This window comes from Dipodomys spectabilis, unplaced genomic scaffold, assembly GCF_019054845.1.
Source record: "Dipodomys spectabilis isolate Male_0828 unplaced genomic scaffold, ASM1905484v1 ptg000188l, whole genome shotgun sequence".
In the NCBI taxonomy this organism is placed as follows: Eukaryota; Metazoa; Chordata; class Mammalia; order Rodentia; family Heteromyidae; genus Dipodomys; species Dipodomys spectabilis.
Window position 1 is genome coordinate 2,997,256 of NW_024870865.1, and position 22,755 is coordinate 3,020,010.

General features: G+C 50.2%; 1 protein-coding gene across 1 annotated transcript in view; it reads left to right on the top strand.

Moving 5' to 3' along the window:
- Positions 1-22,035, top strand: part of Pex14 (peroxisomal biogenesis factor 14) — a 149,785-nt gene extending 127,750 nt beyond the window's left edge. Inside the window, exons 5-9 of the mRNA XM_042695683.1 lie at positions 11,324-11,409; positions 15,598-15,700; positions 16,761-16,858; positions 19,569-19,660; positions 20,817-22,035. Coding sequence (XP_042551617.1) covers positions 11,324-11,409; positions 15,598-15,700; positions 16,761-16,858; positions 19,569-19,660; positions 20,817-21,273 — 836 coding nt within the window. The 3' untranslated portion in view covers positions 21,274-22,035. The remainder of the gene's footprint in view (positions 1-11,323; positions 11,410-15,597; positions 15,701-16,760; positions 16,859-19,568; positions 19,661-20,816) is intronic.
- Positions 22,036-22,755: the final 720 nt, after the last annotated feature.

Here is a 22,755-nt window from a genome sequence, read left to right on the forward strand (position 1 = left end):
CCAGGCTCTCTCAGAACCTTTTCTCCACCACATCACACTTAAATGTTTGTTTCAGTATCTTCCCTATTAAACTATGAGTTTGGAGGCTTTCTTTTTTCTTTTTTAATCTAAGGGCCTGAGGCTCTGACTTAGCAGGTGTTCTCTAAGTATTTGTGGACTGCATAGATGGCGAAAGGAATATGCTTGAGAACTGAAAAGAAGCTGCCTGTAACAGCATTTTCTTGGACAGCTGCCCTGGCGACCCAGTGGTGCTGAGCCTGTGCGGGCTGTGGGGGAAGTGGGGATCAGGCTTGCCTTTAGGAGGCCCCTGTGTGATGTAGTGTGGAGATAATGTTGACACCATTCCATTTCAGAATTTAGGAACCAAGGAAACTCCAGCGTGGTCTTATGGCATGGCTTTCTGGAAGGGATAGGACTTAAACTGTCAAGGCAAGAAAACAGAGGGGAAAGAAAACCCAAAATTGATAACATAACAAAACTCTGATGCATAATAGTAGGCCCTCCAGGCTGCCGTAGAGGGAGGTCCTGTGATCTTCAAGGGCCCAACTTTACCTCAGTGCTCTGCATCCTTGTCATCTGGCTGGCCTCCATCCTGTGGTCCAGCGGCAGCTGTCCCACCTGCCACTCCACCCGCAGGAAGGAGAAGGGCCAGCGGCCTTCTAAGGATGCCTTCTGGAACGGCCCACATCCCTTCCACTTTTTTCTTAGTTGGCTGGAACTTAGTTGCACAGTCATGCCTGTGTGTAAGAGAAGCTGAGAAACAGCACCTTTAGTCTGCTGGGGCATGTCCTCCTCGCATCCAACAAGATGTGTGAGTTCAAATGAACACCAAGTTCCAGATAGTGCTACATTGGGACTAGCAGGGAGCATCACATGGCTAGCCAGTGTGTAGAGTCCTCGCAGGTAAATTAGCCAGGTTTAGGAGACCTTAGCTCCATGTGCTGGCCATCATCTCAGCCTCTTCTTACTTCTTACATTCTTGTCCTACTTTTAAAATATTGAACAGATTTTGATTTTTTGAGGTATAATTTATACATAAAATAAAATGCATCCATTGTAATTGTACCATTTGAGTTTTGACAAGTGTGTACTTCCATATAATCATCGGCACATTGTAGAACATTTCCAATACCCCAAAAGATTCCCTTGTGCCCCGTTTCCGGTCATTCCACCCCATCCTGCCTGTAGAGCAAACCACTGGTCTGCTTTCTCTCGCTACTATTAGACATCTCTTTCCCAGAGTTTTGTATAAATGGAATCATATGGTATGCTCTTTAGTGTCTGGTTTCTTTCTCCCAGCATAATGTTGTTGAGAGTGACCCACTACTGTGCATATGCAGGTTTCCTTCCCATTATCAGTGGGAGGTATCCACTGTACCCATGCATGACTCATTTATCCTCTCTCCAATTGATGGACAAATTTTGTGTTGTCTCCAGCTTGGGCAATTATGAATAAAACTCTTGTGAACATTTGTGTATATTTTTGGTATGCTTTTATTTCTTTTTTTCACTCATTTCCATTTCTTGGAGTTTATTTCGATAAATATTTTTAATAAGTTTTTTATTGTGAGAATACTGTATGCTTTTATTTCTTTTTGGTGAATTCCTGGGAGAATGGTTGGTTTATTTGTGTGTTAAGTGTATGTTTTAACTTCATAAGAAGTATCTAACTTGTTCTCCATAGTAGTTGCACAGTTTTACCTTCCCACCAACAGTTTGAGTTTGTTGGTTTGTTATTGTTTGTTGGTTTTTGAAGTGCTGGGGATCAATCCCATAGCCTCAATACAGGCTAGACAAGCGTGCCAACCCTGAGCTACACCCCTCATGCTGTAGTTTTTTTTTTTTTAATTAAGTTTTTATGTGTGCGTCTGTGATGCGCTTATAGTTAATTTTTCTGTATGGTGTGAGGTGACAGTCAAGGTTCATTTTTCTCTGAATATGTATCCTGCTGTACCAGCACTCTTGAATTATAAAACATCAGCTGACCAATATATTCACAACTTCTCATTTTTAAAAATTCTTTTTTAAAACATACAAAGCGGTTGAAGTATTTTTACATATCATGAAACACATCCATTTCACATGTACAATTCAATGATTTTTAGTAACTTTACTGAGTGGTACAACCATTATCATAAATCAGCCTAGAGCACTTTCAGCACCCGGGAAGATCCTCTGGGCCCATTTACTATCAATCCCTGTTCCCACCACTAGCCTCAAGCAACCACTCAACTACTTTGCATTGCTGTAAATTTGCCTTTTCTGAATATTTCAGGCAAATGGAATCATAGTAGTAATCCCCTGGTATGTGGCTTCTTTTTCTTAACATCATAATTTGGGGTTCCCTCCATGCTGCGGCATGCTTCCTATTGCAGTTGTGTTCAGGTGTGTGAGTGTGCCTCATTTTCTTCATCATTTCCCCAGTCTGGGAATTTAGAAATTCTCCTGTGGTGTTTTGTTTTGTTGGTACTGGGACTCAGACCCAGGACTTTGTACATACTGGACCCCATCCATCTCTGTTTGGCTAACGTGAATGGTGCTAAGAACATTTTGGTGAGTCTTAGGTGGGCATGTGTTTTCATTCCACTTGGGGTAGATATCTAAGAATAAAATTGCTGGATATGGTTGTTTTATTTTTCTGGATTCTTAATTATTTTCTTTCTAATATTTTTTGAAGTATAGCTTACATATAATAACATTCATCAGTTTTAAGCATATAACTTGAGGAGTTGTACAAATTGAGTTCTAGCTCTAATTCACTCAGCAATCACAAATATAGAAAATTTTTATTACTTTCTGCCCTTTGTCTCCGCCCTCTTCCCCCTCTGCTTCTGGTTCCTATTAACTACCAACCCATGCTCTGTCACCACAGTGCTGCCTTTTAGCAAGTTTCATATGAATGGAATCATACAGCATTAGTTTCTTACCATAAGGCTTTATGGAGTGATCCATGTTGAGCTCTACATCTGTTTCCTTTTTTTCTTTTATCACTGAGTTGTGTTCCAGGGGTCAGCAGACTTTTTCAGATGTTGTGTCATATGTGCCTTGTCACATAGTTCCCCCTCCCCCACCTTCATTGTCTGCTCCCTTTCTCTACATCACAGTCCCTCAGAAGCTTTTAGCTGAAGCTGTGTGAACGCAGACTGAGGTGGAGGATGTCCAGCTTGCCAGTTTGCTGACCTCTGTTGTTCCATGTTGGGGACCAGTTTGCCTATCCACTGACCAGGTGTTTGTCCTAATTGGTGGCTGGTGCAGTAAAGCCGCAGTGCACATTCATGTACAAGTCTTGGTGTGTGCATCTCCTTCCATTGCTCTTGGGTTAATAATACCTGCACCTAGACTAGTTTAGTCACCTGGTAGGCATGTGCTTAACTTTTTTTTTTTTTTTGGGGGGGGGTCCAGTCGTGGGGCCTGAACTCTGGGCCTGGGTGCTGTCCCTCAGCGCTTCAGCTCAAGGCTAGCACTCTACCACTTGAGCCACAGCTACACTTCTGGTTTTCTGAGTGGTTTATTGGAGATAAGAGTTTCACGGACTTTCCTGCCTGGGCTGGCTTTGAACCATGATCCCCAGATCTCAGCCTCCTGAGTAGCTAGGATTACAGGCATGAGCCACCAGCTTGTGTTTAACTTTATAAGCAACTGTCAAACTGTTCTCCAGAATGGTCTCATCAGTTTGCATATTCCCTTCAGTGATTTCTGAGAGTCTTAGTTGCTCTATTTTCTTGCCAAAATTTGGTATTCTCACATTTTAAAGCTTAGTTATTTTAGTGTGCATATAATAGAACCTCTTTGCACTTGTAATTTGCATGTCCCTAAAGATTAATGGTGCCAAGTATATATTCATGTTCTTACTGGTCATTCATGTATCTTTTTCTTCCTGTCTTCCCATTTTAAAAACCATCTTGGGCCTTTGCGGGTTTTTTGGTGCTGGTCCTGGGGCTTGAATTCAAGGCCTAGGTGCTGTCCCTAAGTGTCTTTTTATCCAAGGCTAGTACTTTACCACTTGAATCACAGCTCCACTTCCAGCTTTTTTTGGTAATTACTTTGGAGATAAGAGTCTCATGGACTTTCCTGCCCTGGCTGGCTTCAGACCATGATCCTCCAATCTCAGCCTCCTAAGTAACTAGGATTACAACCATGAGCCACTGGTACTGGGCCATCATCTTGTTTTTTTATTGCTGAATTGTCAAAACATTCTACATTCTAGTTATAAGTTCTTTATCAGGAATATGTTTGGCAGATTTTTTTTTTTTCCAGTATATGACTTTTTTTTTTGCTGGTCATGGGGCTTGAACTCTGGGCCTGGGAGCTGTCCCTCAGCTCTCTAGCTCAAGGCTAGTACTCTACCACTCTAAGCCACAGCACCACTTCCAGTTTTCTGGTGGTTAATTGAAGATGAGAGTCTCATAGACCTTCCTGCCCAGGCTGGCTTTGAACCATGATCCTCAGATCTCAGCCTCCTGAGTAGATAGAATTACAGGTGTGAGCCACTGACACCCAGCTTGTTGTATTTTCTTTTCCAAGGTACTGACATTTGAACTAAGGGCCTTATTATGCTTGATGCTAGGCAACTGCTTTACTGCTGAGTCATGCCTCCAGCCCTTTTTTTCCACTGTTTTATTCTTTTGGCAGTACTAGATAGTTATTTTGGAGATGGATTCTGATGGACTTTTTCTTCCCTGGCTGACTTCAAACCGCAATTCTCTGGATCTCAGCCTCCTGAGCAGCTAAGATTACCTGTATGAGCCACTGTTTTCCCAGCTCCTGGACCTCAGTCTTCACATTTTTTTGCCCCCACCATAGCTGGCATGATAGGTACATTCCACCACACCAAACTTCTGTTGAGATGGAGTCTTATAGTCTTCTCTGCTTAGACTGACCTAGAATTGTAATCTTCCCAAGTAGCTATGGTGATAAGCCTTTACCATCATACCTGGCTCTCCATTGTTAAGGGGGTCTCAGGAACTTGTCTGCTTGGCTGGCCTCATAATGTGATCCTCTCAATTTCAGCCTCTCACATAGCTAGGATTATGAGTATGAGCCATGATGCCTTCCTCCTTCTCTCCCTTCCTGGTACTGGGAGATGCACTCAGGATTTCACACTCTTGCTTCCCTACAACTGGAGCCAACCTCTTCTTCTAGTTTTTGTTGGCTAATTGGAAATAAAAGATTCTTGTGATTTTGTCTGCCTGGGCTGGCTCTGAACAAGATCTCAGCCCTCCTGGGTAACTAGGTGTGAGCACTAGTGCCTACCTTGGTTGGCTCTCCTCCCCCCCACCCCCAAGTCCTGGAGTTTGAATCCTGGGCCTCACACTTGCTAGGTAGATGTCTGGGTGGGCATCTGGGTACACGCTACCTGTGTTAGGCTTCCTTTTGGATCTAGAGTAGCAGGCGTGTGCCATTGCACCCAGCTCTCCATTGAGAATGGGTACTAGTGTGGCTTCAAACCTCAGTCCTCACATCTCAGCCTCCTAAGTAGCCAGGATTATAGGAATGAGCCACCAGCACCTGGCTAGAGTTTTGTTGTTGTTGTTGTTGTTTTGTTTTTTGTTCTTGGGATCAAATCCAGAGTTTCATGCTTGCTAAGCATGTGCCCTATTGCTGAGCCATATCCCTAACCCATTTTTATTTATTTATTTTTATTTTATTTATTTTTGTCAGTCATGGGCCTGAACTCTGGGCCTGGGCACTGTCCCTCAGCTCTTCAGCTCAATGTTGGCGCTCTACCACTTGAGCCACAACACTACTTCTGGCTTTTTCTGCTTATGTGGTGCTAAGGAATGGAGCCCAAGGCCTCATGCATGCAAGGCAAGCACTATACCACTGAGCCACCTTCCCAGCCCCCCATTTTTATTTTTTGATAGAGGCTCTCTCTATAGTGTTCAAGCTGGTCTTGAACTTCTGGTCTCAAGTGATCTTTCTTGGTCAGATTCTGAGTAGCTGGGGCTACAAGTGTATGCCACCATACCTGACTTCAGAGTGTCCTATTTTAAAATCCCATGACATGAAGCTATACACTGCCCAGCGTGCTTCCCCCCTGACCCTGGGCGGTTGGGGGGGGGGGGGAGGGTGGTTCAGTAGCATCCCAGCCCATGGGAAGTGGAAGGGATTATCTCTCGCAGGATGTACATTTTGAAGCCAGGCTCTATATTTTCAGGCATGACTGATACTGGGCTGCCCAGGTGCTTGTTCCTAGAGCAGCACGGTTGCACTCCCGTGTCTGCCTTCAAGGCTCATTTGTCTTTCTGTCACTGATGGCTGTCCATAGCTCCGGTGTGCCCACGCAGTGGCTGGCCTGCTGCCTGCCTCACAGCACCTCCAGCTTGTCCCCGTGCACTTGCCCCAGCAACCCCACACTACAGGAGTCACTGACTTGTGAACTGGCTCTGTCCTGGACCCCACTGTGAGGGAGCCTGCCTGGTCACGCCATTTCCAGGGTAACCTCTGAGAGAAGCTGACGGGCTGCTCTGAGAAGCGCAGTATACTCTGTGTGGAGCGAGCAGGGGGGCATAGTGTCTTCCCATTGTCTGCTGCTGCCCACCTCCCCAAGGTGGGGGCTCCCACATCCCCAGCGTGTGCTGTCTCCACAGGCTGTCCTCCTGACAGCTCCAGGGCTGGCTGCTGTTGAACCTTCACTGGATCGTGGGACTTCTGTGTGTTGATGAAACCGTGGCTTTGTGCTTACAGCTCAACATTACAAGGAACATGTCTAGTATGCCCCTGCCTAATTTTGTCTGTTTGCATGTACTAAGAATTTCTTGATTGGTGGAGATATGGCTAGAGCATTCAGCAGTGTTGGCTTTGCTAGTGTTTGGTGAATAGTGAAGGAGCGGTTTGAATGCAACACCCTGGCTACCAACTCCCCTACCAACTCCTCTGTGTCTGAGCCTCTGGGTGCGGGCTGGTTCATGTAGTCATCAGAAGGCCGTGGAGGTGGTGGTGAGAAGAGGCCTGTCTCTCCCCCCTCCCCCTGCAGTGTGTCTCCTGGTGTGTCAGCTGTCCCTTGTCCTTCATGAAGACACCAGAGAGTCAAGTGGCCGGAGTGCTGGAAGACAGTCTGAACCAGAGTGAGATAGACATGTTGTCCTCTGGGTTCTCTGGGACTTGCAGAGTCTGTTACATGATGTCAAGAGGTTTGTTCTGTGGAACCACTGATTGGAGATGTGGTCCTGCGCTCTCTGCCCCCAGATCCTTGCCTCTTAGCTGCCCAGTCTTCCTGTCAGGCCAGCGACAGGACAGGGAGATGGGTCAGTTTGGTTTTGTTTTTTCTCTGATATAATTATGCTGTGTAGCCCAGGCTAGCCTCAGTTGGGATCACAGGCATGCACCACCACACCTGCCAGCACTCAGGAGGCTGAGGCAGGAGGATCTCAAGTCTGAGGCCAGCCTAGACTACATAGGCAAACCCCATCTCCTCCTCCAACAAAAGGCTAATTCATCCCACCTTTCTGATGCACTGTGCTCTGCCCTTGGACATGTGGGAGCATAGTTGGTGATAGGCCAGTCCACTGCCCCGGGACCACTGCTTTGGCTCTTGTGTGGCCCCACAGTAGGCAGGCTCAGGAGTCCAGCCCAGTGGGGCTGGAGGTGTGAGCCACTTCGGGAGCACCAGCATAGTTTGCAGTCACCCTGATCTGTCACCCTTGGAAGTTGCACAGTGGATAAGAGGCATTTCCGTCTTGAATTTTCCTATCTCTTCATTTCGCCACAAGACAGAATTGTATCACACATCTCCAAAACGAGTAAAATGGCATTTCAGCTTCTTGTCTTTATAGACTCTCTGAACTTTAGGAAAGATCATTCTGGTCCCTTTTCATTAATAATGAAAACCAGGGGGCAATAAAATGTTCTTAACGCGAGCCTGGCAGGAACAGAGCAGCAGTGCAGGGTGAAGGGTGGGCTGGCAGGGAACCACAGGTGTTCCCTGGGCTTGGGGAGGCCAGAGCTATGGCAGGGTGGGCGCTGCACAGCCTGGGGCCTGGATGCCAGGATGAACTGTGATGTCTGCCTGGTCTCGGCAGCTCTCACCCGCAGGAGAGTTTTTATGAAAGCACAAGATCCAGAAAACTTGGGGTCAGTCTGGTTTTTAGTCCAGTTACAGTTGCTTTCTTGTAAGGTATTCAGTGGATATTTGAGAATCTGTGAGGGAACCACGTGAAGGTGTTCTCTGAACATCAAGGCCATCTGCGCATGATCCGTAATCCCCCTCCCCCGCCACCAGGACAAGGCCACTTGACCTTCACATTTGCCCCTTCAAAATGAGCTTGCACTAGATTTTGGATTTTGCATCTTGCACACATAAAGAGAAAAGAAGACAAGAGAAAGGCCTGAGGAACTCAAGAGTCCTATGTCCTGGGATCTGGGGGTGTCTGCAACAGGGCCAAGCAGTGCTTTCCCCTGACTGGTTTTGGATGGAGTCAAGGCATAGCTGAGGAAAGGAGTGGAGGCATCATTGCTAACACAAACCCACGTAACAGATTGGTAAACACAAACACAAAAAATCTTTGCAGGCCACAAAGGACCATAAGTGGAACCCAAAGCAAAAAATTACAAGAATGTGTTTACTGTTCATGTTACTGAGGGCTAATGTCCCTGATTTTTTTTTTTTTTTTAATTCTCCAGCCAGGATCTGGTGGCTCGTGCCTCTAAACCTACTGTGGAGGAAGTGGCGCTGTGGCTCAAGTGGTAGAGCGCAAGCCTTGAGCTGAAGAGCTGAGGGACAGTGCTCAGGCCCAGAGTTCAAGCCTCACAACCAACCAAAAAATTAAAAAAAAAAATTAAAAAATAAACTTACTGTGGAGGCTGAGATCTGAGAATCATGATTGGAAGCCAGCCCAGGCAGAAAAGCCTTTGAGACTCTTATCTTCAATTAACCACCAAAAAGCCAGAAGTAGAGCTGTGGCTTAAGTGATAAAGTGCTAGCTTTGAGCAAAAAAGTTCAGAAGCAGTGTCCAGGCCTCAAGTTCTAGCCCAGGACTGGCACACACACAATAAAAAAGTCTTCAAAAAGTATGCACTAGTGGTGTGGCTCAGTGCTAGAGTACTTACCTACCATGTATAAAGCCCTGGATTTGATCCCCAGCACTACAAAAACAAAACAAAACTACTCAAAAGTGGTAAGGGAAATAAATCAAGTTGAGGGCTGGGGCCATGACTCAAGTGGTGGAGCACCTGCCTAGCAAGCACTAGGCTCCGAGTTTAAACCATGATACTATCAGAAGGAAAATCAAGTAGAAAGGTGAGAACACGTAACACTCATTGGAAAGAAAATGCTGATCGACAGCAAAGACTTACTCCTTTCTCAAAATGAGGTGGGTACAGGTGAGGGCCAGTGTGAGGTGCCGTTTCCCTGTTACATTGTGCTTGTTATAGATGAGAAATGAGCTTAATGTCCATTTGAAGAGAGTAGGTTAAGTGGAATTGTAGACAGCTATGAAAAAATCAGGATTCAGATGTAGAGAGGAAGAAAAGGAAACTACGACACATCTGTGTCACTTTTTATGCTCATGAAATTTCTCTGGAAGAATAGACCTGAAACTGGTAAGGGTGTCTGCCTTTTTGGCAAGTCTGACTTCTGCTGTTTGATGTTTAAACTATATGTGTGTGTTGCCTGTTTAAAATATGTGGGATAAAAAACTAGGAGTTGAGTCCTGAAGGAGGCCATTTGTTGACTACAGTTTTGACCACGTTCAGGGGATTGTGCATGGGGTGTACAGGTTGCGGGACATGGGGGACTATTATTGCCAAGGAGAGACTTGCTGACTCCTGTATCTCCCGAGAGCCCTGTTGAGCAGCCCAGGGAGGAGGGGGTATCCCTTGCTGCCTCATCCTGCCACTGAGCTGAAAGAATGGCTCTGCTCCTCTGCTCTGTCATGACAAATAGGTAGGAGAACTTGCAGACACAGGACAGCTCAGGTGTTCCTGAAATAGCAAGACCATCAGCTTGGCGAGGCAAGTTAAAGTGATTCTTCTGGAGGTTCCTGGAATGTGTCTGACCTCTCTTCCTCACCTTTCTCCCAGACTCAGCTTTCCCACAGAAACACCCATCAGGTTCCTTCTGGACAGCTTTCTATCAGCATTGTGTACCTTGTTTGTTCCCTAGCTGTTGTGAGCTATGCCATGGAGTATCCTGAGAACGGTGGCCTGGGCCTGGCATCCTGGCAGATCCTGAGAGAGGGTCAGAGGCTGGGTGACCACTTCTGGAGGCCTGGGGAGAACAGGTGCCATATACAAGGCTGCAAAATAGGGGAGTCGCTGGGCAACTAGAATTTCTTTGAATTGTGGGGACTTTACTGTTCTGGTCTCCATTTTCTGTGGGGACACACCCCCAGCTCCCTAGAGGATTCCTGAAGCAACAGACACTACAGAGCCCTGTGTATACTGTTTTCACTCTATATAGCTATAATACAAGTTTATAAATTAGCACAGCAAGATCAGTAATAATAACCAATAATAAAATGGCACAATTATAACAATATGCTTTAATAAAAGTTAATGTGAATGCATGCTCTCAAACTATTTTACTGTGCTCTGATTTTAGCAACCTCAGCGTAGAATTTCTTTCTTTTCCTATTGAGGACTTTCACCTTTTCACTTACGGGAAGGTCTCAGGGTTCTTCCCTGGAACATCCACACTGCTGGCATCTCTGCTCTTGGTCTTGGGGGCCATACTGAATGAAGTGGGGATCACTTGGACACAAGCACTGTGATGCTGACAGGGGAGCCCAGAACCAAGATGGCTACGAAGTGTCTCATAGGCGGGTACCATACACACCGTGGATCCACTGGACAGAGGGTGGTTCATGCCCTGCAGGGTCAAGAGTTCATTTACCCAGAATGGTAGCGCTTACAAAGTTAAAATTTTAAACATGAATTTTTTTCTTTCTGACTTTTCCATTGAATATTTTCTCTTATCATAGTTGACTTACAGAAGTAAAGCCACAGATAAGAGGGAGGGGAAACCCTCCATATGTGCTAGTCTTAAGAGCTAGGCCAGAGGCCTGCTTGTATGCAAAGATTAGGGACTCGATTCCATTTCCTTAACAACTGAGCTTTTCCAAGACATCTCTCCACTCCATTCTAGGCCCTTTTCACTGTCATGACCAGTGCAGGAGCCTCCCAGATTTCCTGCCTGGGTGGCTTCTCACCTCTAGCTTGCTTTAGAGCCACCGCCATGTGGCTTTCTTAAAGTAGAAATCTGATCAGGACACTCCCTCACCCCACGCCTCAGTGTGTTTCCCCTTCCACTGGGGCACATGCTCACCTGTCTCTAGGAAAAGGCTGGGTGGGAGCTCTCCTAACTTCTTTCTTTTCCTACCATCAGGCTCTGGAGGCTCCCGATGGCGAGATTACGGTGCCTTGGCCATCATCATGGCAGGAATTGCATTTGGCTTTCACCAGTTCTACAAGGTCAGTTGTCTTCTCAGGGCAGCAGAGGCTAACATTTGTCACCCTTTGCTGTTTGTTCCCCTTTTCCTGGTTCTTGGTTTATCTGCATGGAGCTGCTGTTCCTCAGTGGGTGCTCAGCTCTGGAGCAGAGGTAGAGAGCACAGGGGGGATGTGTCAGGCATCGCAGACATCCTGTCCCTGCAGACATCCATCCACCCTGGAGTCACTGACAGGGTGACCTTGAGGTCCTTCTCTTATAGAGAACTACTACTTAGAACAGTGTGGCACATAGTGAGTGGTGTGTAAACTCGTGTTTAAGAGCATGCACACCAGCTGCCTGTTTGAATCCTACTCTGCCCCTGAGTAAATGTGTGACCACAGGCCCCGTTGTCATCTGTAAAATGAGAAAAATGGATGATCTCCCACTCGGGAGGGTTCAACTTCTAGTGGCATGAAGGCATGGCTGGTCATGCAACCATCACTCTTGGTGTAGTTCAGTATTCAATGAGCAAAATCAGATAGTGAACACTTTGTTGTAAAAAAGTGTGCTTTTAATCCCAACACTGGTGGCTCATGTCTGTAATCTTAGCTACTCAAGAGGCTGAGATCTGAGTCTGAGATTCTTACCTCCAATTAACTACCAAAAACTTGGAAGTGGAGCTGTGGCTCAAAGTGGTAGAGTGCTAACCTTAAGCAAAAAGTCTCAGGGACAGTGCCCAGACCTTGAGTTCAAGCCCCACAATAGCTGTTCCTCCCCCCCCCCCCAAAAAAAAAAAAAGCGCATTTTTGCTCTACTTTAGGCTGCTGTGTGTTCTGAGCACACTGGTGGCAGGAACAGGGAGCAGAAGGCTACTTCCTGGGACAGGTGAATTGAATGCATGCTGGTGAACAGCATGTCACTAGGCCAAAACCTTCTCATAGTGAGGAGCCATTTGCAATACCTCCTGTCTTGGGAGGGCACAGGGATCAAAGAGGAGAGGGCAGAGAACTGAACCTGGCTGTGGGAGGTGCTGGAGATGCCCTTGTCCCACCTTAGTGTTACAGCCAGCTTGGAGAGCTGATGACATTTACGGGATATGCTTCTTGTCTTATGTGGAGTGTAAGCATCTGTGTAAATGTGGGCGGCATGAGTCAGCCCTCGGGAGCAGAGGTCACGCTCTCTCTCTGCAGAGCTGCAGACACTAGCAAACATTTACTCCCTTGCTGTCAGTGGAAAGGCCCAGCTTTGATTTGGAGAAACCAGAGTAACAGCAGGGTGGGTCTCAGATCCAGATGTGCTCACCCTGCAGAGAACATGCTTTCTCTTCTGAGGCCACCCACTGCTCTGCCTCACAGTCACGTCTTAAAGGACCCCAGTGATAGGCTTGTTGTCAAAATATTTAGGTCCTATGGTATAGGATTCTTAATTTTTTTATCTTTTGTTGGTCGTAGGGGCTGAACTCTGGGCCTGGGTGCTGTCCCTCAGCTCTTCAACTCAAGGCTAGCGCTCTACCACTTGAGCCACAGTGCCACTTCTGGCTTTTTTCTGCTTATGTGGTACTGAGGAATTGAACCCAGGGCCTCATGCATGCGAGGCAAGCGCTCTACCACTGAGCCACCTTCCTAGCGCAGATTCTTAATTTTTGATTTAACACAAAGGTGCAGCGGAATCTGCTGGAGTTAGAAATTTGCATGCAGAAATCCAAACATGAAATGTCTTGGGGTCTGGACATCTCCCTCGGGGCTGATGTCTGCCAGTGCCTGTGTATAGACAAATCACAAGGCAAGGGCAGGCACCGGGATAAGTCACTGACAGTGTTCTCAGAGCAGACCTGCTGGTCATCCGTGCTGACCAAGACGATCCTGGGACCCGCATGGAACAGGAGACAGGTTCCCGCCATTTTCACAGTGCTTTGGCCATGCCACGCACCTGGTTTTTGTTTTTTTTTTTTTAAATAAAAAAACATTGAAATGTCAGCCACATTGATGATACAAGAATTTCTGGAATTATCTATTAACAGTTTCTTTTAGAAAAAAAAAAGTGGTCTGACTCAGATGGCTCCATCTCCAAAATAACCCCCCAAAAGCAGGCTTAGAGGTGTGGCTGAAGTAGTAAGAGCATCAGCCAACAAGGAAGCCAAGCAACTGCGGCTCTGGTTTCAGGACTTGTTTTACATCTGTTTATGGAGGAGTAGAGGTACTGCTTCCCTGTCATTCATGACCTCAGAAGTGGACTTCGAAGCGGTTTATACATAGGAGAATCTCTCTGCTTTTATCCTCAGCAAATTTTCCACCTGAAACGTCAGGGCACATTTGATGAGTTTCAGCTCAGTTGTGGGTAATAATTCACAGCGTGGCTGAAAGGCACTTTGCAAAATAGAAAATGCTTCTATACATATGCTAAATGATGATCTTCACTTAGGAGTCACTCTTGAAATGAATTCTCCCACAAACCCCTTGTGAGAGACCTTTTCCTTCTCCAATACAGAGCCCTTAATGGAGAGGCTTCTTTTTTCCTACCTGAGGCCCAAATAGGCTGAGAACCACAGTTGCCCTTCCCTTTGGCTAAGGTGGTGCCTGTTGGGCCACACTGGGTCTGCTCTGGCACCGCCCTTGCAGGTTGGCAGTGGTGGCCCCATCCCTATGATGGGGGCTTTGCCTCCCACGTCCCATGCTTGTGAGTTCCCTCAACCCAGCTCCCCCACAGTGTGTGCTGCTGCCTAGGCACCATGTGTGGGGACCCTGCAGCCATGGCATTTTTAAATTTTTTTTTTTTTGCCCCCAGGGTGTTGTCTCCTCTGCCTTGTCTAGGAAAATAGGGCCACTTGGGGCTCTGTGAAAGATACTTATTCTGGTAACTCAGGCTTAGTTTGTTTATTTAATTTTGCCAGTCCCAGGGCTTGAACTCAGGGCCTCTCTGTGAGGTCCGTGGCCTCTCTGTGGTCAAGGCTAGCGCTCTAGCACTTGGGCCACAGTGCCACTTCTGGCTTTTTCTATGTGCGTGGTACTGAGGAATGGAACTGAGGGCTTTATGCATGCTAGGCAAGCACTCTACCCCTAAGCTGCATTCCCAGCCTTTCAGGCTTAAAGGCCTCAGAAGAACTGTGCAAGGGTCCCAGAAGTCTGTGGTGGACTTTCCTTTGGGTTCTTGAGTAATTTTTGTTTACTTAATTTTAGTTGTTTGTTCTTGAATGGATGAAACAATTTGTTTCATTCACAGGATTAAAACAGTTTGATTCAGAAAAATACCTAGTAAGCTGGGCACTGCGATCTGAGGATCGTGTATCAAAGCCAGCCCAGGCATCTTTCTGGATTTTTTTTTTGATCCGGTCGTGGGGCCTGAACTCTGGGCCTGGGCGCTGTCCCTCAGCTCTTCAGCTCAAGGCTAGCGCTCTACCACTTGAGCCACAGCGCTATTCCCAGCTTTTTTCTTTTTGCTTATGTGGTGCTGAGGAACCCAGGGCCTCATGCATGCAAGGCAAGCGCTCTACCACTGAGCCACCTTCCCAGCCCCCAGGCATCTTTCTGCATACCCATTTACAAGTTTTTCTTAAGTGTGTTTTGGGGGTGGTTTTGGTGCTAGTCCTGGGATTTGAACTCAGGAGGGCTTGGGTACTGTCCCTGAGCTCTTGAGCTCTTTTGCTCAAGGCACTCTACCACTGGAGCTACAGCTCTACTTCAAGTTGGTTTTTTTTTTTTTTTTTTTTTTTTATATTTTGGTAGCTAATTATAGATAAGAGTCTCATGGACTAGGACTTCCTGCCAGGGCTGGCTTTGAACTACAATCCTAGATCTCAGCCTCCTAAATAGCTAGGATTACAGGTGTGAGCCACCAGCATCTGGCCTTATAACTTTTAAAGTATAATTGATCAGTGATGTCATAGAAATAGTATAGCACTGCTGAGAAAAGGACATGAAAGAATGAACATGTTTACCTTGAGCTGGGAGTGTAGCTCAGTGTAAAACACTTGTCTTGTGCAAAGACCTAGGTTCCCACTTCAGCACATCACGGTGGGAAAACCTGGTTTTCCTCCCCCTCTTCCTGTTTGGCCCTTGTCTTCATTTACATACGATTTTTACATGGCCATCTCATAAACTTTTTAAAGCATCTTTTTCACTTATGGATTGTGCTGGGGTTTTCAGACCCCAGGAAGGACGGACCAGGGTAGGATATGAGAGACTGACGGAAGACAAGCAAGTGTGCCATCCTCACCCGTCCTCTTCTTGCAGAAGTACCTGCTGCCCCTCATCCTGGGCGGCCGCGAGGACAGGAAGCAGCTGGAGAGGATGGCGGCGAGCCTCTCGGAGCTGAGTGGCAGCGTGGCCCAGACAGGTAAAGATTAATGACTCCATCAAGTCACCCCTCAAAGCCTTCTCCTCGAAGCCCCTTTGCGCCCCTCCCCTCTCCCTCCGTCTCCACTTTATGTGGTGACTTCATTTATCTGCTCCAAGAATCTGTTCACATTTGCAAATGAAGCCGCCGTCATTTCGGTTTAATTTGAAATTGCTTGTTTACTGTCGGCGCGGCCTCAATTAATTATGTTTTTACGGAAAGGCTCCCAACCTCAGAATATTAATAAGGGGAATAAAATGACAGCCTTTCTAAGGGCTGTAAAGTTCATTTTTAATTTCTGCTTCTATGAGGTTTTCAGGGGGGTTTTCAGTGATTTTTCCCCCCTTCCCTCGAAGAATCCAACTCAGGGTCAAGAGAGTCTGTAATTACTGTGGCTCCCAGGACCCCGGCCACCCCTCTGTTATCGACTCCACGGGGCTGGCGTTCATTACCCGCTGCCCCAGTGATGGCCCAGATTAGCTGAGACCTGTCGCGCCAGAGGTGGCTTTCCTTCTTTATAAACTTGTTTACTAGGTGGAGGCTCTGAGTCTGAAACTCAGAGCAGGCAAGAGAGCCACCTGTCCTGGGCACACCTTCTCCAGTGCGTTCTCCCCGATGCAGCCACTCCTAAGAGCTGCCTCAGTGATCCCAGCCTGGGGGTCCTGTGACAGCTTGTGGGGCTCGGCAGGCAGTTCCAGGCTTGGGCTGTCCTCCGCTCCCAAGGACGCGGTGAGGCCTGGGTAATGAGTGATGCCAGCCTGATGCGGGCTGAGAGAGCTGGGCACATCCCCGCCGGGCTTAATTAGAGGGGAGAGGTTTCGGACGGATATACTGTTGACCACGGACAACCACACAATAGAAAGATGAAGTAGAAATACTAGAGGTGAGATACAGTGCAGGTGAATTACCCAGGGCACAGATAAATTGTCTGGGTTGCGGGGCGGGGGCGGGGGCCTGCAGATAAATTAGATGTAGCAGGAGTGCGGGTGGCTCACAGGTGTGTGGGCTGAGGAGGGAACAGGGGACACGGACTCAACTGATGCCACACTCTTTTCCCCAGTGACTCAGGTACAGACGACACTGGCCTCTGTCCAGGAGCTGCTGAGGCAGCAACAACAGAAGGTCCAGGAACTGGCCCATGAGCTGGCCACCGCTAAGGTACTAATCTTTGAACGCCTGGATCTCCAGGCCCTGGTATGGCCTGTACAGCTCTGACTCCTCCCCCTATCCCAGTGTCCCTGGGTGACATACCAGGGGTGGCTCAGTCCCACACAGACGGGAGGAGTCTCTGTGCTCTCAGTTGTTCTTCTGGTCTCTCTCTCTCCTCCCATCTCCACTGGGAGCACTTAGGGCAATCCCATCCCCACAGCTCTGGAGACTGGTGCTGGAAGTTAGGTTGTAGGCCCCAGCCTTCTTTGCCAAGGAGTCCAGGAAACAGAAGGGAAAAGCCCCCATGATAGTAGACAGGCTCTCTAAACCCGGGCTTTCAGCCTCAGGGGCTGTGAAAGGAATTGGAGCCAATCAGAATCCTCTCAAGCTGCTTTCCCCATGTGGAAGCATTCTTCTCTGTCTGGTCATAGGATCAGTGTAGTGGATTAAAGGCCTTGCTCTCACATTTGTTAGCGGTAGACAAGTTCCTTCACCTCTCAGAGTCTTCCTCTTCTGTGAAATGGAGCCATCATGGAACCTCCTTCAATGGGCTCCAGCCAGAACCCACGATTGCAGGCCCTGGGTTCTGGGGCCTGAGGCAGTGTGGACAGATGGATGAAGGTGAAGGTGGTGCAGCCTCTAACCACAGCTGCTGTCCCAGGGGAGGCCACCCTAGTGCCCAGCTGGATTGCAAAACAAACTACTTGCTACTTCCAGCGGAGTCTGGGGCCTCTTGTGATAAGGGTCCTCAGGAGCCCCCTCCCCTTTAGCCACACTGTTCAGGCTCACCTTCAATTCCTGCTCAGCTGTCTGGAGGTGCTGGTGGCTATGGCCACTGTGGGTTCCCTGCAGCAGCTAGGAAGAAGCCGGGAAGGTGGCTGCCGCCCCCACCCTACTCTGTTATCTTTTGGATCTGTGGCCTGCCCATGGCCAGCAGCATTCCGGAAATTGGAAAATGGTTTTCAGGCCCTGAGCATCAAGATGAAGACCACATGTTGCATTGGGGGAGGGGGCTGGTTGGTGGCAGTGCTTGTGATGGCCTCAGCTCTTCTGTGCCCGAGGCCCCGCCCCTCGTTCCGCCCTGTTCTCCCTACCAAAGCTGCGCTTTGGGCCTGGCATCCAAACCCATGTGTGTGAGGACTTGGGTTACCCCATAAACCAAAGACTCAGAACTGTGTTTTCTCAGCTGTAATGTTAGTTTTTATATCTGCCTTCCAAACTCCTACTGGAGCACTGTAAAAAATTAAAAAGAAGAGCTTTAAGTAATTAAAAAACCTACATAAAACTGAAGGCTGTGAGTTTTCTACAACTGTTTTTTAAAGAGACTGGCTAAAAAGCCCCAGATGTCAGATTTTATTTCTAAATCCTGGCATCTGGCACCATATGCCTTTGGAAATCTGAGTCCTTTGTAGGCCAGTGAGTGGAAATTGCTCCCTTGTTAATGGGCTGCCGTAGCTTTCAAGGTCTCGGAGAAGCCAGAACAGTGGCTCCCGGGCCCTCCCTGTGTGGTGGTCTGGAGTGGGGGACCCTGGGGGGATGGATGTGAGGACTCTGGGTGTATGCTTGCTCCCCTGTAGACCTCCTGGGTTTCTTCCCAAGACCTGAGGCCCCCTTGGCAGGATATATAACTATGGTGTACCCAGCTGGCTGTGTTCTTGCTGGGCTGGCCTGCAGTGGTCTGTCCCTACCTTGCATCAGAGAGACCCCACAGCAGCCGGCAGGGAAGAGCTTGAAAAGACCCCCATCCTCCAGTGTGGGAGCAGCTTGTCAAGGAAGCAAGAACCTGGCTCGACTTTCCAGGCTCACACTTGAGATCACCAGGCTTGGTGATTGCAGGTCTAGGCTGCAGCTGCACGTCTGGAATTCACCTCTCTGCGCACCATGTGCAGTCTGGCTACTGACAGATCTACATGGGGACTGGTTTTTTGACTCTCCTCTTTCCATCTGCCCTGATGGAATTTGCCAGGAGTGAGGCATGGGACCCTCACTTATCGGGGGGATGCCGTCAGTGGTGTGTCTATCCTGGGCCTTCTCCAGGGGAGGGTGGAGGTCAGGAGCTGGAGCAGTCCCTCACTGAAGTCACCCCTGACCATCCCAGGGGAGAGATGTGAGAGGGTGGCACCCAAGTGGCTGTTGAGATTGGGGTGTGGCGGGGAGGCATCTTTATGTCTCTGAGGAGTCGCTGGGAGCAGCCTGGGAGTGCAGCATGGGGCAAAGCTGCCGTCTAGGCTTGCTGAAGTCAGAGCTGTGGAATGGGCAGGTGCTCTGGTACCCCTCCCGCCCCGGCCCCAGCATCTAGCATCCAGAGTACCTTCTTGGGAATCTGCTGTGGTTCAGAGTGGCCTCCTCTCACGTCTGTGTTTGGTGGTGATTTCTGGGGGGTGGGAGCGCGTAGGACGCAGTTGCTTGGGTGGCGCCGTGTTTATCACAGGAGCAAGTGCACCTCCGTGTCTCTGGAGTGATGAGGGCTTGTTTGCGGTTTCTGTATTTTACGTGCACAGGATACCCCTATGTCACCTAAAAATGTGATGCTTTCTTAGCACCATCAGAAACTTAGAGCTGTGGGACTGTTTGGCTTAGGAATGTCCTCACAAGCAGATGCACCCCAAGTGGCAGAGCAGGTGGCCACTGCCTCCCCGGGGTCCTCCTAAGCTGCACGCCACCCCCTGGGCTGCGTGGAGGGTCCATTCTCATGTGTGCCCTGTGTTTTGACTTTCAGGCCACCACATCTACCAACTGGATCCTGGAGTCACAGAATATCAATGAACTCAAGTCGGAAATTAACTCCTTGAAGGGGCTTCTTTTAAATCGGTAGGAGACAAGACTCCTGGGCTCTGCCCCACCTAGTGTGGGCTGAGCAGCCAGCTGGCGCTCCTGGGCTTGGTTAGCAGTGGGTAGGGCATAATTCCCAAGGTGTGGCTAAGTTTAGGGGTCACCCAGGGGTTGTCATGGACATTAGGATAAAGCTCCCCTTTGTCCCATTCAAGAGATAAGTGCTTAAGCTGGGCGCTGGTGGCTCACACATGTCATCCTAGCTACTCAGGAGGCTGACACCTGAGGGTTGAGGACCAAAGCCAGCCCTGGCAGGAAAGCCCATGAGACTCTTATCTCCCTTAGCCACTAAAAAGCCAGAAGAGGAGCTGTAGCTCAAGTAGTAGAGCACTAGCCTTGAGCAGAAAAGCACAGGGACAGTGCCCATGCCCTGAGTTCAAACCTCAGAACCAGTACACACACACATACACACACACACACACACACACGCACGCACGCACGCACACACAGAGGTAAGTGCCTCTGGCTAAAGGGACAGACACGTCATCTGGTGGCATTGGAGCCAAGAAAATGGCAAACTGCATTTCTTACTTGTGTTTGTCTCTGGTGACTAATGCAGGCTGTGGGTCTGAGGTAGAGGGCTGTCTCCACGGCCACGCCTGGTAAGACAGTGGCAGCCCAGGACAGGAACTAGGCTTGTCCTTTAGCTGTGGCAGAGGGCTCACCTGTTAGAGAGTGCCACCCCTGAGCCATAGCCACATAGATCCTTCCTCCCAGCCCCTCCTGGGCTGGCTGCTGGCCCAGGGCCCAGAGGGAATGCCAGACAAGAAGCTGCTGCCTCTTCCCTGCCCAAAGCAGAGGTTTTTCCAGCCAAGGGCTCTGATGTCACCCACCCCCTTGGCCCGGGCTCCCCACGGCCCCAACTACTCAGGCTGTGGGCAGATTTGAGGGAGGCCTGGGTGTCTTGAGTCCCTAGCCTTTGCCCCTTCTGCTGTAGCCACAGGGGTGGAGGCAGTGCTGGGGACGAGGAAGGAGCAGGCTCCAGGCTGTTGTGAAGGGAGGGAGGCAAGTGTAGCCCCTGGCTAGGAGGCCCAGGGAGGAGGGGAGAAGCAAGGCTGCTCCCCTCTCCTGCCCTGGGGTCCAGAATGAGAGCTGGATGCTGTCACCAACGCCTGCTGGCTTCTTCCTCTGCCAGGAGACAGTTCCCACCGTCCCCGTCAGCGCCGAAGATCCCATCCTGGCAGATCCCGGTGAAGTCGCCCTCCCCCTCCAGCCCGGCCGCTGTGAACCACCACAGCAGCAGTGACATCTCCCCGGTCAGCAACGAGTCCTCCGCCTCCTCCCCTGGGAAGGAGAGCCACAGCCCTGAGGGCTCCACAGCCACCTACCACCTGCTGGGTCCCCAGGAAGAAGGCGAGGGGCTGGTGGACGTGAAGGGCCAGGTGAGGATGGAGGTGCAGGGTGAGGAGGAGAAGAGGGAGGACAAGGAGGACGAGGAGGACGAGGAGGATGACGACGTGAGCCATGTGGATGAGGAGGACGTCCTGGGGGTGCAGAGGGAGGACCGGCGGGGTGGGGACGGGCAGATCAATGAGCAGGTGGAGAAGCTACGGCGGCCGGAGGGCGCCAGTAATGAGAATGAGCGGGACTAGGCCCGCATGGCAGCCGCACCGCCTCTCCAGCGCCCGGCCCCCCTGGGCCCGTGGGGGCTTTGGGCTCTGGCCCGGCCTCCTCCTCTGGCTCTGAGAGGGCCAGGCACTGAGCAGCCTTCAGTTGTGGCAGTGTGGGGGGCCGTGTTTCTGTCCACCAGCCTCCTCTTACCCCAACCTCAGCCCTCCCCTGCCGCTCCTCAGCCCAGCTCCAGCCCCCGGGCGGGCTGGGGCGGGCCGGGCCTAGCTGCCGAGCCTCAGCACCACGGCTCTTGCGCCACTCCCCCTGGACAGGTATCCTGTCCAGGTGTGTCTGCTGAGTGTCTGGACGAGCGTGACGTCATGCATGGCTAGGGCTCCTGTCCTCACCTGCCTCCCGGGGGCGGAGCTGCGGTCCCCTGGTCCCCGCCACCCCATCCCGGCCCCCCCGCTGTCCCTTTCCAGGGCCTGTTGGGGGCCCAGTCGCCCCTCAGCCAGGTCCTGCCTGCCTGGCAGATGCTGCCCTCAGGCGCCTGTTCCCACCCATCCCACCTGCTCTGCCCTGTCAACAAATGAAGCCACGCCACGCCGCGCTCGCTCCCGACCATCCTCGCTTGCCGCGTCGGGCCAGCCCGTCCCGGGGGAGATGTGATTCCCCCGGCAGCAGGGCCTTGCTGACCCACAGCCACGTCTGTCCTTGCCCCGAAAACCACATGCTCATTTGTGTGATCATGTATAGATTATGACTGTATATAATTGTAATAAATACGAGTTGCCACTATTTAATTCCTGCCTCTGGCCCCACGCTGGGTTTCAGCTCGGCCTCCACGAGGTGGTTCCCAGAGAAGGGCCTGCCGGGCCCCAGGGCCGGGCCTGGCTGCTCACCTGGACCCAAAAGGCTCCTGCCTCCTGCCTGGTGTCTGTGGAGGGCGACGCTCCCCGGGAGCAGGAGAAGGGAAGGGACCGCCCGCTGCTGGATAGAGAGCTGGCGGCGCGGGGCTGATGAGTCTCCTTCCTTAAATGGACGCGCATTCCCCGGGAGCCCGGCTCCTTCTCTCTTGCCTCCATTCGAACCTCCTTGTCTCCCCTCAACCTCCTCAGAGCCCTGAGCACAAACGGGAGCCAGGAGAAGCTCCCTCTGCCCCACCAGGAGCCGGGCCTGGGCGCCGGCATGGCCCTGGGCCTCGTGGACATGGGGCCTGAGAAACAGCGTCCAGCTATAGAAGGTGGAGCCTCGCAGGGCCACGCTCACACCCGTGTGGTGTTGGAGAGCAAAGAGGACCCCCTCGCATAGCCGGAGGGTGCGGCCTGGGCCTGCTGCTGGCCCAGCCTCTAGGCAGCAAAGGGCTGGAGCGCTTGCCTTAGCTGGTGGTCTGGCAGGGTCGTGCTTCACGCTTGCCACCTCGCACGGCCCTGCCCCGGTCTGTCCACAGCCTCATGCTCCCTGGACCAGCAGAGCCCAGGTGAGAGACACCTCTGCACTGCCCTCGCCCCAGCAGCCCCGTG